At 43.5% G+C, this 14,909-nt stretch overlaps 1 protein-coding gene across 5 annotated transcripts in view; it reads left to right on the top strand.

Moving 5' to 3' along the window:
- acot7 (acyl-CoA thioesterase 7) overlaps positions 1–14,909 on the top strand; it is a 74,575-nt gene that overhangs the window by 5,150 nt on the left and 54,516 nt on the right. For 4 of the 5 annotated variants that reach the window (XM_052482936.1, XM_052482934.1, XM_052482935.1 and 1 more), the window contains one exon: positions 11,327–11,444. In XM_052482936.1, the coding sequence (XP_052338896.1) occupies positions 11,327–11,444 (118 nt within the window). Of the gene's footprint in view, positions 1–9,288; positions 9,449–11,326; positions 11,445–14,909 lie in introns of those variants that run through there. The other variant, XM_052482937.1, reaches the window with a different exon arrangement.

Below are 14,909 nucleotides of genomic sequence, written 5' to 3'. Positions count from 1 at the left end.
CCTGAACCACCTCTGCATGGTGGAACCTGACATTGTCCCACACAATGGCATAGGTGACCCCTTCACCTTGACAGGCCTGCTCAGTCTCATTGAGGAACTCAATGTAGGACCCAATACTACTAGGGATGCATTGGTGTATAAGATATATTGGTAAACATATCGGAATCGGCCGATATTAGCTAAAAAATGCCAACATCGGTATCGGCCAGATGTCTAGTTTAACGCCGATGTGCAAAACCGATGTCAAAGCTGATGTGCATACCTATATAATGTAGGTACATAACGTAATACTCGGTGACACCCACAGAACACAACTGGGAAGAGTAAATATTAGCATTGTAGCTCTTATCGCAGGACTGTGACTGTGTGAAATCACCTCCCCAGTCAGGCTATTGTTTGTATTGACATTCATATTGTACTGTACAGCTTTACCACAATATTTTTCCCAGATGTCCTCCTCAGAGTTATCAGACTCCAAAACATCCACCCAGTATTGTTTTTCCTCGGGAATAGTATTCAATACACATAGATTGACAATAAATGTGTCTCAATTCAGTTGTTTCAGAGTCCCGCAATAATAACTACGACGCTAATGTTCTCTGGGTGTCACTGAGTAGATTTGATACCTCATGTCATTGATCCACAATCCATAGGAAAAGGCTGTACAGTGAAATAAGTATGCCCCCAATGCAATTCTAAAGTATAATATACATCCAGTGTGATTTCAACAGATTTTTGTCAAATTAACAAATTATTGTCTTTTGTTGATTTTATATAAGAACATTCCAACCTCGTTTAGCATGATCTATTCAATTATGGCATAATTCTACTGTTTGTATTCATTTGCATTACTGTCAATGGCAGACTTTTATTTTGAAGGCTAACCGCAAAGTCCACTATTCTAGCTAGTCCTTATTGTGGCTGGCTTCACATAGATGGGTCCGACCATCATTAATCAAATAATAACAGTCTTGTAAATTAGGGTTATTTTAGATGATTACACCTAGCTATATAGTTAGTTAGCTATAGCTACTGAAACAGATTGTCGTTTGCTATGTTTTTGGGGAAGAACATTGTTTGAAAGAACAGGGCTCCGGGCAGCCGAGCGGAAATGGAGGAAAACTCGCCTCCCTGCGGACCTGGCATCCTTTCACTCCCTCCTCTCTACATTTTACTCCTCTGTCTCTGCTGCTAAAGCCACTTTCTACCACTCTAAATTCCAAGCATCTGCCTCTAACCCTAGGAAGCTCTTTGCCACCTTCTCCTCCCTCCTGAATCCTCCTCCCCCTCCCCCCCCCCTCCTCCCTCTCTGCAGATGACTTCGTCAACCATTTTGAAAAGAAGGTCGACGACATCCGATCCTCGTTTGCTAAGTCAAACGACACCGCTGGTTCTGCTCACACTGCCCTACCCTGTGCTCTGACCTCTTTCTCCCCTCTCTCTCCAGATGAAATCTCGCGTCTTGTGACGGCCGGCCGCCCAACAACCTGCCCGCTCGACCCTATCCCCTCCTCTCTTCTCCAGACCATTTCCGGAGACCTTCTCCCTTACCTCACCTCGCTCATCAACTCATCCCTGACCGCTGGCTACGTCCCTTCCGTCTTCAAGAGAGCGAGAGTTGCACCCTTCTGAAAAAACCTACACTCGATCCCTCCGATGTCAACAACTACAGACCAGTATCCCTTCTTTCTTTTCTCTCCAAAACTCTTGAACGTGCCGTCCTTGGCCAGCTCTCCCGCTATCTCTCTCAGAATGACCTTCTTGATCCAAATCAGTCAGGTTTCAAGACTAGTCATTCAACTGAGACTGCTCTTCTCTGTAACACGGAGGCGCTCCGCACTGCTAAAGCTAACTCTCTCTCCTCTGCTCTCATCCTTCTAGACCTATCGGCTGCCTTCGATACTGTGAACCATCAGATCCTCCTCTCCACCCTCTCCGAGTTGGGCATCTCCGGCGCGGCCCACGCTTGGATTGCGTCCTACCTGACAGGTCGCTCCTACCAGGTGGCGTGGCGAGAATCTGTCTCCTCACCACGCGCTCTCACCACTGGTGTCCCCCAGGGCTCTGTTCTAGGCCCTCTCCTATTCTCGCTATACACCAAGTCACTTGGCTCTGTCATAACCTCACATGGTATCTCCTATCATCGCTATGCAGACGACACACAATTAATCTTCTCCTTTCCCCCTTCTGATGACCAGGTGGCGAATCGCATCTCTGCATGTCTGGCAGACATATCAGTGTGGATGACGGATCACCACCTCAAGTTGAACCTCGGCAAGACGGAGCTGCTCTTCCTCCCGGGGAAGGACTGCCCGTTCCATGATCTCGCCATCACGGTTGACAACTCCATTGTGTCCTCCTCCCAGAGCGCTAAGAACCTTGGCGTGATCCTGGACAACACCCTGTCGTTCTCAACTAACATCAAGGCGGTGGCCCGTTCCTGTAGGTTCATGCTCTACAACATCCGCAGAGTACGACCCTGCCTCACACAGGAAGCGGCGCAGGTCCTAATCCAGGCACTTGTCATCTCCCGTCTGGATTACTGCAACTCGCTGTTGGCTGGGCTCCCTGCCTGTGCCATTAAACCCCTACAACTCATCCAGAACGCCGCAGCCCGTCTGGTGTTCAACCTTCCCAAGTTCTCTCACGTCACCCCGCTCCTCCGCTCTCTCCACTGGCTTCCAGTTGAAGCTCGCATCCGCTACAAGACCATGGTGCTTGCCTACGGAGCTGTGAGGGGAACGGCACCTCAGTACCTCCAGGCTCTGATCAGGCCCTACACCCAAACAAGGGCACATGCGTTCATCCACCTCTGGCCTGCTCGCCTCCCTACCACTGAGGAAGTACAGTTCCCGCTCAGCCCAGTCAAAACTGTTCGCTGCTCTGGCTCCCCAATGGTGGAACACACTCCCTCACGACGCCAGGACAGCGGAGTCAATCACCACCTTCCGGAGACACCTGAAACCCCACCTCTTTAAGGAATACCTAGGATAGGATAAAGTAATCCTTCTCCCCCCCCCCCCTTAAAAGATTTAGATGCACTATTGTAAAGTGGCTGTTCCACTGGATGTCATAAGGTGAATGCACCAATTTGTAAGTCGCTCTGGATAAGAGCGTCTGCTAAATGACTTAAATGTAAATGTAATGTAAATGTTTGCATCCATCAGCGAGCTAGCTTTTTTTATGACCAACACTGTAGGTGCGCGAGACAACTTTACAAGCATCATAGCATACGTATCGATGAATCGTTGTGACATGAAATAAAGTGATAGTGTAATGAATGTGTAATACCTACGTTAAAAATGTATTAAGGTGTTAAATTATTATGTGACGTGCAGTCATATTCAGGTCCTGATTGGTCAATAAGCTTATTTGACACGCAAAGACCTAAACGCCGTTTCATAGTTTGAGAAATCCTGATCGAGAATGAAAAGACTGAACAAATGAACAACAAAACAGCACAGCAAGTTAGTGAAAGAAATAGGTTTTGATTAGGTTTTACTGGTAATGAGGAAATACGTAAATGCCAACAAAATAACTTTTTGGTCAGTGTGGTGTGTGTGTAACCTTTATTTAACTAGGCAAGTCAGTTAAAAACAAATTCTTATTTACAATGATGGCCTACCCCGGGCCAAACCCGGATGACGCCGGGCCAATTGTGCACCTCCATATGGGACTCCCAATCATGTTCGGATGTGATACAGCCTGGATTTGAACCAGGGACTGTAGTGACGCCTCTTGCACTGAGATGCACTGCCTTAGACTGATGCGTCCATGTGTGTGTGTTAACTATTTAACTCTACTAGAAGGCCACAAAAATGTTAAATATCGTCATCGGTATCAGTATCGTTTATTTTGGCAAGGAAAATATCGGGTATCAGCCAAAAATGTAATATCGGTGCATCACTAAATACTAAATCATTTTATTTTTGTCAGCACGATATCATTCCTGGCCCTCACCATTTCCACCACTTCCCGCTCCTGCACATGGCCACCACCATGGATGGAGTCTTCTGTCATTCTGAGGGTAGAAAAGAGTATGGTCAATCTGTCATTAGAGTCAAATCAAAATCAAATCACATTTGATACCGAATACCAACAATGCAGTTTGAAGAAAAATACGTGTTCAGGAAAAAATAGATAAGTGAAAAATAAGAAATAAAAGTAACAAATAATTAATGAGCGGCAGTAAAATAACAATAGCAAGGCTATATACAGGGGGTACCGGTACACAGTCAATGAGCGGGTGCACTGTTTTTTAATTTATTTAAATAGGCAAGTCAGTTAAGAACAGATTCTTATTTTCAATGACAGCCTAGGAACAGTGGGTTAATTGCCTGTCCCGGGGTAGAACGACAGATTTGTACCTTGTCAGCTCGGGGATTTCAACTTTCAACCTTTCAGCTACTAGTCCAACACTCTAACCACTAGGCTACCCTGCCACCCCGAGGTAATTGAGGTTAGTCGAGGTAATTGAGGTAATATGTACATGTAGGTAGAGTTAAAGTGACTATGCATAGATAATAAACAGAGAATAGCAGCAGAGTAAAAGAGGGAGGACAATGCAACCTGTCTGGCTAGACATTTGATTGGCTGTTCAGGAGTCTTATGGCTTGGGGGTAGAAGCTGTTGAAAAGTATTTTGGACCTAGACTTGGCGCTCCAGTACCGCTTGCGGTAGCAGAGAGAACAGTCTATGACTATGACTCCTCTGACACGGCCAGGTCCTGGATGGCAGGAAGCTTGGCCCCAGTGATGTACTTGGCCGTACGCACTACCCTCTGTAGTGCCTTGCGGTTTGAGGCCGATCAGTTGCCCTACCAGGCAGTGATTCAACCAGTCAGGATGCTCTCGATGGTGCAGCTGTAGATCTTTTTGAGGATCTGAGGACCCATGCCAAATCTTTTGAGTCTTCTGAGGGGGAATAGGTTTTGTTGTGCCCTCTTCACAACTGTCTTGGTGTGCTTGGACCTTGATAGTTTGTTGGTGATGTGGACACCAAGGATCTTGAAGCTCTCAACCAGCTCCACTGCCAGCCCCGTCGATGAGAATGGGGGTGTGCTTGGTCCTCCTTTTCCTGTATTCCACAATCAACTCCTTCATCTTGATCACGTTGACGGAGAGGTTGTTGTCCTGGCTCCACCCGGCCAGGTCTCTGACCTCCTCCTTATAGGCTCTCTCATCGTTGTCAGTGATCAGGCCTACCACTGTTGTGTCATCAGCAAACTTAATGATGGTGTTGGAGCCGTGCCTGGCCGTGCATTCATGAGTGAACAGGGAGTACAGTAGGGGACTAAGCACGCACCCCTGAGGGGCCCCCGTGTTGAGGATCAGCGTGGCGGATGTGTTGTTACCTACCCATAACCACCTGGGGGCGGCTCGTCAGGAAGTCCAGGATCCAGTTGTAGAAGGAGGTGTTTAGTCCCAGGGTCCTTACCTTTTAGTGATGAGCTTTGAGGGCCCTATGGTGTTGAACGCTGAACTGTAGTCAAGGAACAGCATTCTCACATAGTTGTTCCTTTTGTCCAGGTGGGAAAGGGCAGTGTGGAGTGCAATAGAGATTCCATCATATGTGGATCTGTTGGGGCGGTATGCAAATTGTAGTGTGTCTAGGATTTCTGTGATAATGGAGTTGATGTGCGCCATGACCAGCCTTTCAAAGCACTTCATGGCTACCAATGTGAGAGCTACGGGTCGGTAGTCATTTAAGCAGGTTCCCTTAGTGTGCTTGGGCATAGGGACTATGGTGGTCTGCTTGAAACATGTTGATATTACAGACTCAGACAGGGAGAGTTTGAACATGTCAGTGAAGACACTTGTCAGTTGGTCAGTACATGCTCGGAGTACACGTCCTGTGAATCCGTTTGGTCCTGCGTGTCTGTGAATGTTGACCTGTTTAAAGGTCTTACTCGCATCGGCTTTGGAGAGCGTGATCACACAGTCGTCTGGAACAGCTGATGCTCATGCATGCTTCAGTATTACTTGCCTCGAAGCGAGCACAGAAGTTATTTAGCTAATCTGGTAGGCTTGTGTCACTGGGCAGTTCGGGGGTGTGCTTCGCTTTGTAGTCTGTAATAGTTTGCAAACCCTGCCGGTGTAGTACGATTTGATCTTAGTCCTGTTTTCATGCTTTGCCTATTGACGCTTTGCTGCTTTGCCGGTTCGTCGGAGGGCATAGCGGGATTTCTTATAACCTTCTGGGTTTGAGTTCCGCTCCTTGAAAGTGGCAGCTCTACCCTTTAGCTCAGCGCGGATGTTGCCTTTAATCCATGGCTTCTGGTTGGGGTATGTATGTACAGTCACTGTGGGGACGACGTCATCGATGGACTTAGGAGCCAGTGACTGATGTGGTGTACTGCTCAATGCCATCGGAAGAATCCTGGAACATATCCCAGTCTGTGCTAGCAAAACACTCCTGTAGCTTAGCATCTGCTTCATCTGACCACGTTTTTATTGACTGAGTCACTGGTTCTTCCTACTTTAGTTTTTGCTTATAAGCAGGAATCAGGATGATATAATTATGGATAATTATGGTCAGATTTGACAAATAGAGGGTGAGGGAGAGCTTTGTATGCGTCTCTGTGTGGCGTAAAGGTGGTCTCGTGTTTTTTCCCCTCTGCCTGCACACTTAACATGCTGGTAGAAATGAGGTAAACAGATTTAAGTGTCCCTGCATTAAAGTCCCCTGCCACTAGGAGCTCCGCCTCTGGATGAGCATTTTCCTATTTGATTATGGCCATATACAGCTCATTGAGTGCGGTCTCAGGGTCAGCATCGGTTTATGGTGGTAAATAGACAGCTACGAAGAATATAGATGAAAACTCTCTTGGTAAATAGTGTGGTCTAGAGCTTATCATGAGATACTACCTCAGGTGAGCAAAACCTCAAGACTTCCTTATCGTGCACCAGCTGTTGTTTACAAATATACTTAGACCACCACCCCTTGTTTTACCAGAGGCTACTGTTCTATCCTGCCAATACAGTGTATAACCCGCCAGTTGTATGTTATTCGTGTTGTCGTTCAGCCACAACTCAGTGAAACATAAGATATTACAGTTTTTAATGTCCCGTTGGTAGGATATACATGCTTGTAGTTCGTCTATTTTATTATCCAATGATTGTACGTTGGCTAATAGGACCGATGGTAAAGGCAAATTACCCACTTGCCGCCAGATCCTTACAAGGCACCTGACCTTCGTCCTCGATATCTCTGTCTCTTTCTCCTGCGAATGACGGGGGTGAGGGCCTTGTCAGGTGTCTGGAGGAAATCCCTCTCTTCTGACTCATTAAAGAAAAAAATGTCTTTCAATATGAGGTGAGTAATCGGTGTCCTGAGTTCTAGAAGCCCTTTTCGGTCATAAGAGAGTAGCAGATAACGCCATAAAACACACACACAATAGCACAATTGGTTAGGAGACCGTAAAACGGGAGCCATTCTCTCCGGTGCCATCATAAGAATACAGGTACTAACAAGATACATACAACACTTAGTATATTATATTGTGTGAATGTACATGTATACAAATATGTCATTTTGTGGTAAAGCATATTGCATATTCTGCAAACTGACTTATTTTCTTTGCGAAATGTCATAATGATAGAATTGACCGCTGATTTCTTTAGGCTAGTATGAACCAACCTTGCAGCCTCTGCCATGGTAAGGAGTCTGTTGATAACATTTTGGATACATGTTTACTGTAGATGATGCATTTGTTACATACAATACCTCTCTGTTCTTGTCAATATCAGACTTAGTTTACAGTAAATTTGGTGCAGCTTACTACTTTGAACATCTCCAAGAGGCAATGTATAATCTTAACCCTGAAGATGCTCATTCAGTTAAGCCATTTCGCGTATATTTCAGCTATTCATTCCCCTTAATCATTCTCCTTACCATATTAATCGAGAAGACGTCACTGGAAAACAAGTGTATGTGGAGTGGCTGCCAGGAACAGCTGTGTGTGTGTTTGTTTCACAGATACCTCTCTCGCTAGGTAGCCCTGTTGAGAGAACACATTGGGATGTGTTCATTAGGCATCAAATGTAAGAAAACAGACTGAAACAGGTAGGGACTACCTTGGATTGTCCATCAAGTACTGCAAATTTTCATTTTCTGTTTAGAAACATAAAAATAAAAAAATCCAACTGAACACGACCCTGATGTAATATTGGTGATGCTGAACCTCAGTCAGTCATATGCTTGTAGTACCTGTGGCCGAACCACAGCTTTTAATGTCTTAATTACATCAATGATGCACTTTCATGGGACAGGACGGATTTTTCGAAAGCACGCAAAATGTTTGGTCGTTTGCCATTCGCCGCTTAGGTAAACTGTTTTGTATTTTGTATTTTGCATGTTGTTGTTTCTTCTTGTGGCATGTCAGCTGGACATGGATTTCTCGAAAGGAGAATCAGCAACACATTATAGTCGTTTGACAATGATTTAATTAACACTTTCTACACTGATCTGTTGACTTACTGTCTGTTATAGTCATACCGGTTAGCCTACATGGGATGATTAATGATAGCATAAGAACTTTGTTCCACTTTTTAAGCAGTTACTTTTCAAAAGAAGGGAGATACAAAATGAACATGGAACAGAATTTAACACAACACAGGATCATTTTGAGCTGTATTAAATGCTTTGAAAAACTGGGCCCTGGAGTAGCGTTTTCCTGGGAAAATGTGTAATGTTGTGATGGCTATGGATTTAAAAATAGCTTTGATCTAAGAGATTCAAACTGGTTCTCGTCCCTATCTGGTTTCCAGATCCTGGCTATTTGGTTCTTTGTTAGAAGGAGGAAAGTGTGTGTCACTGTGTCGAGTCATAAAAGAGAGATGCTGAGATTAGAGACACAGAGGTGCTGGGCTTCATCTGGTTTATCATAAACCCTGGACACACGCATAGGCAGACACACACACACATGCATTACATTTGATCTCAGTGTAATGCAGACAGATGTTCTTGTATTATCTTTACACATGTCAATCACACCGTACATCTCTTTCCTGTAACTCATTATTAAAATGACTATGATTATGACATTTACATTGCCAGATCAAATGAAAGCTCAACCTCCCCACAATATTTCCTGTCCTGCTCTCCAAATATGGCAATTGCCATGGCAACCACATGGAGAGGGAAGCTCTTATTGGCCAAGGTCCCATGGGGATGGGCAGTAGCGCGAGTGCTAGGAAGCCAGTTAGTCCGGAAATCACAACAGAGGCGGGGTCAGTGTGATGGTGTCAGAGTATGATGTCATTGTGGGCTGTAACAGGGAGATGAGTGGTGAATGAAGAGTAGCAAATGAAAAGCAGAGAGGCTGATGGACTGGTCACAGACTGGTTGTAGATACAGATAGACAGCAGGAGTGTTAAGACACACAGGTTGCACACAGGTTTCCCTCAATCAGCAGATTGGAGATGGGTCCCAAACAGCAACTCAGCAGGTAGAGTTGACGCACGCACACACACACACACACACACATTTTTTCCCCCAGAGGCCATGATCATGCTTTGTAGCCTACTTCTTTGAGTGAGTTATGACAGACTACCTGTGTCCTTTTGTCATTTAGTCAGATAATTAAGTAAAGAGACAGGTTCAGTATACAGTAACCTCCATTGTGATTACAACGCTGATTTTCTAACATTGCAAACTATTGGTCATTAGTTTCTCCCTATTACTTAGGGATCAGTCATGCATTGAATATGAATCAAAGTGAGACAAATTGGAAGTGCACTTGGCTCTTCTTACTGGCACGGATTTCACTGATAGCTGATTTATTAGGGAATGTTTTACTTGCAATGACCAAAATGTAAAATGTCAATCTATGATTGTGAAATAATGTTAAAGATTACTATCAGAAGTAGCAGGCTTACACAATATGGATTTGTAGAAGACTGTCCTATTATTTGTGGTTGCTTATCTGTGTGTGCGTGTGCGTGCTCGTGTGTGTGTGTGTGTGTGTGTGTGTGTGTGTGTGTGTGTGTGTGTGTGTGTGTGTGTGTGTGTGTGTGTGTGTGTGTGTGTGTGTGTGTGTGTGTGTGTGTGTGTGTGTGTGTGTGTGTGTGTGTGTGTGTGTGTGTGTGTGTGTGTGTGCGCCGATACGTAAGGTCATGAATGTGCACGGTCTGCATGAGTGAGTTTGTCAGGAGTCTTGAACAGGGTGTATTGACGCTACATCATGTCTGTGTGCCCACTGTCCTAATGACACATTCAAACAGAGCAGGCCATTAAGTCATTGGGGTGTGTGATGTAGATGGCTTTTTAGGTGGAGCACACTTCAGTGAGGCCTGTGGACAGGAAGAGGAAACGTAGGAGCACACTTCAGTGGGGCCTGTGAACAGAAAGAGGAAACGTGCCACAGTTAGTTAGGGACGGCTGATGGGGGTGATCAATCTGACTTAACTGCTATGATACTCCAAATTTGTTGGGAGACAGAAAAGCTCAGTCCATCTGGCCAGAAATAGTGGAGATTTGCCTTGTAACTTCTCTGATTAATAGCTGAGAGAGCTGTTTGTGTGTGTGTGTGTGTGTGTGTGTGTGTGTGTGTGTGTGTGTGTGTGTGTGTGTGTGTGTGTGTGTGTGTGTGTGTGTGTGTGTGTGTGTGTGTGTGTGTGTGTGTGTGTGTGTGTGTGTGTGTGTGTGTGTGAGGGACGTGGACGTGGAGCGCTGGCATACCAAAAAACAAAACATAAAAAGCATTGATCAAAATATTTATACAAATATAACATTCTGATTATGAAACTGATAAGAATGATTTATGATTATTGAACCAAGAATGTGTGAATGAAAAAATATTTGTACTCCCTTTGGATCTAGAATGAACCAATGGGAGTACAAACAAAGTATTCAAATGTGTGTATGAATGTTTGTACAGAATGGCTTTTGTAGCCCTCCAGCTACAAAAAACTTTCAATAACAAAAACTCTTAACTTCACCTCATATTCAACTAATGCATCAACATTCACAGAGAGAGAGAGAGTTACTATACTTTATTTATAGCGCAGAAAATGGTTTAGGCGAAACAGCTGACCAAGTGGGATCTAATGACGAATGTAGCATCAAGAAAAGCTCTGGGGAAAGTCACAGAAAAAAAACTGTAGCACTGCTCTTTTGTCGACAGTACCTACCTGTCTACTGATCAGTTGATCTAACCTTCTTATTGAGACTGTCACCTATAGATGTTACTGCAACTGTACTGGTGCAATTCATGTACCTACGTAGGAGGCAGTGAAGAGAACTTCCTCATTTGAGAACAGTAAGCCATTGTATTCTTCTATTCCTAATGCTAATTTGTGATGCTGTCCATTTCTGTCTGTGCCAGGATCATGCGCCCCGATGATGCCAACATAGTGGGCAACGTGCATGGTGGCACCATCCTGAAGATGATTGAGGAAGCTGGATGCATCATAGGAACACGCCACTGCAACACGCAGCCTGGGGTACGTGTGTCCCTGTGCGGAACTGGGTAAAGTGTGTGTGACTGATTTGCACCAGGAACAAGCATTGGCTGCTAAAGCTGTGAAACGTTAGCCCTAAGTTGATATTTTATAGTGCTTGCACTACCAGCATATCTGAAGGCAAAATGTTCCTCAATTTCAGTTTTATTAATATAATCTGTCGTTTTACTGCTTGGCTAGAACGAAAGCCTGCACATACCACACCTGCCCTCTGCTTTTTAATAAGAAGCCCCATCCCTGTCTTAGAGTCTACTTCACCTGAGCTGTACCTACCTCGTCAGTTTCACCAGTAGCTTCCTTTTGATTTGCATCCTCATGGTATTGTCTTATACATTCTTGGCACATTCTGAACATGTTTTAGTAATTACAATCATCTGCGTCACATGCAGTGACATTTTTATAAGAGCATTATTATTATTATTAAAGCTAATCTCATGCTATTTTACACATTTTGCCATGATGCTGAGAGAACATTTTGCTGTTTTAGAGCTCAGGGATTCTTGAAAGACGGGAACAATGTCAACTTTTCCCCCACAAATATTTGTCTTAAAGGGATACTTTGGGATTTTTGCAAAAATACCCTTTATCTTCTTCCCCAGATTTAGATGAACTCGTGGATACTGTTTTTATGCGCATGTGTCCAGTAGAGGTCGACCGATTATTCGGAATGGTCGATTAATTCAAGTTTTCATAACAATCAGAAATCGGTATTTGTTTTTTTGTGTGTTTTTTTACACCTTTATTTAACTAGGCAAGTCAGTTAAGAACACATTCTTATTTTCAATGACGGCCTAGGAATGGTGGGTTAACCTCTCTGGGATATGTGGGATGGTAGCGTCCACCCCGCCAACAGCCAGTGAAAGTGCAGGGCGCCAAATTCAAAACAACAAAAATCTCATAATTAAAATTCCTCAAACATATATGTATTTCATACCGTTTAACGGTAATCTTGTTGTTAATCCCACCACAGTGTCTGATTTCAAATAGGCTTTACAGCGAAAGCACCACAGACGATTGTTAGGTCACCACCAACTCACAGAATAATTCTGCCATTTTTCCAGCCAAAAAGCACAAATAGAGATAAAATTAATCACTAAACTTTGATGACCTTCATCAGATGACACTCATAGGACTTCATGTTACACAATACATGTATGTTTTGTTCGATAAAGTGCATATTTATATCCAAAAATCTAATTTTACATTGGCGCATTACGTTCAGTAGTTCTAAAACATGCAGTGATCTTGCAGAGAGCCACGTCAATTTACAGAAATACTATTTACATAAATGTTGATGAAAATACAAGTGTTATACGTGGAATTAGAGATATACTTCTCCTTAATGCAACCGCTGTGTCAGATTTCAAAAAAACTTAATGGAAAAAGCAGACCATGCAATAATCTGAGTACAGCGTTCAGACAACAAAGCAGCCAAAAAGATATCCGCCATATTGGGTAGTCAACATTAGTCAGAAATAGCATTGTAAATATTCACTTACCTTTGATGATCTTCATCAGAATGCACTCTCAGGAATCCCAGTTCCACCATAAATGTTTGATTTGTTCGATAAAGTCCATCATTTATGTACAAATAGCTTCTTTTGTTAGGGCGTTTGGTGAACAAATCCAAAAGCGCATTCAGGTCCAGCCGAACGTCGGACGAAAAGTTCAAAAAGTTCAGTTACAGCCCGTAGAAACTTGTCAAACTAAGTATAGAATCAATCTTCAGGATGTTTAGGATGTTTTTATCATAAATCTTCAATCATTTTCCAACCGGAGAATTCCTATGTCTGTAGAAAAGCAATTGAACGAGACCTAACTCTCCCGTGACCGCGCAATACGAGCCTGTGGCACTCTGCCAGACACCTGACTCATTCCTCTCTCATTCGGTCCCATTCGGTCCCTATTGTATCTACAATAGGGACTGAGTTAAAAAACTATACGCCTCAGATTTCCCACTTCCTGGTTGGATTCTTCTCAGGTTTTCGCCTGCCATATGAGTTCTGTTATACTCACAGACATCATTCAAACAGTTTTAGAAACTTCAGAGTGTTTTCTATCCAATAATACTAATAATATGCATATATTAGCATCTGGGACAGAGTAGCAAGCAGTTTACTCTGGGCACCTTATTCATCCAAGCTACTCAATACTGCCCCCCTGTCACCAAGAAGTTAACTGCCTAGTTCAGGGGCAGAACGACAGATTTTTACCTTGTCAGCTCCGGGATTCAATCTTGCAACCTTACAGTTAACTAGTCCAACGCTCTAACCACCTGATTACATTGCACTCCACGAGGAGCCTGCCTGTTACGCGAATGCAGTAAGAAGCCAAGGTAAGTTGCTAACTAGCATTAAACTTATCTTATAAAAAACAATCAATTAATAAATCAATCATAATCACTAGTTAACTACACATGGTTGATGATATTACTAGTTTATCTAGCGTGTCCTGTGTTGAATATAATCGATGCAACACAGGGGGATGATTTAACAAAAGCGCATTTGCGAAAAAAGCACAATCGTTGCATGACTGTACCTAACCATAAACAACAATGCCTTTCTTAAAATCAATACACAGAAGTATATATTTTTAAACCTGCATATTTAGCTAAAAGAAATCCAGGTTAGCAGGCAATATTAACCAGGTGAAATTGTGTCACTTCTCTTGCGTTCATTGCACGCAGAGTCAGGGTATATGCAACAGTTTGGGCAGCCTGGCGAACTAATTTGCCAGAATTGTACGTAATTATGACATAACATTGAAGGTTGTACAACGTAACAGGAATATTTAGACTTATGGATGCCACCCGTTAGATAAAATACCGAACGGTTCCGTATTTCACTGAAATAATAAACGTTGTGTTTTTGAAATGATAGTTTCTGGATTCGACCATATTAATGACCAAAGGCTTGTATTTCTGTGTGTTATTATGTTATAATTAAGTCTATGATTTGATAGAGCAGTCTGACTGAGCGGTCGTAGGCAGCAGCAGGCTCGTAAGCATTCATTCAAACAGCACTTTTGTGCGTTTGCCAGCAGCTCTTCACAATGCTTCAACCATTGCGCTGTTTATGACTTCAAGCCTAACAACTCCCGAGATTAGGCTGGTGTAACCAATGTGAAATGGCTAGATAGTTAGCGGGGTGTGCGCTAATAGTGTTTCAAACGTCACTCGCTCTGAGACTTGGAGTAGTTGTTCCCCTTGCACTACAAGGGCCACGGCTTTTGTGGAGCGATGGGTAACGATGCTTTGAGGGTGGCTGTTGTCGATGTGTTCCTGGTTCGAGCCCAGGTAGGGGCGAGGAGAGGGACGGAAGCTATATTGTTACACTGGCAATACTAAAGTGCCTATATGAACATCCAATAGTCAAAGGTACAGTGAAGGAAAAAAGTATTTGATCCCCTCTATACCATTTGTATGAAATACAAATGGTATAGAGAAAA

This window comes from Oncorhynchus keta, chromosome 28 (genome assembly GCF_023373465.1).
Source record: "Oncorhynchus keta strain PuntledgeMale-10-30-2019 chromosome 28, Oket_V2, whole genome shotgun sequence".
NCBI classification, from domain to species: Eukaryota; Metazoa; Chordata; class Actinopteri; order Salmoniformes; family Salmonidae; genus Oncorhynchus; species Oncorhynchus keta.
The sequence above is the reverse complement of the archived record's forward strand: the minus strand, read 5'-3'. Positions and strand labels throughout refer to the sequence as shown.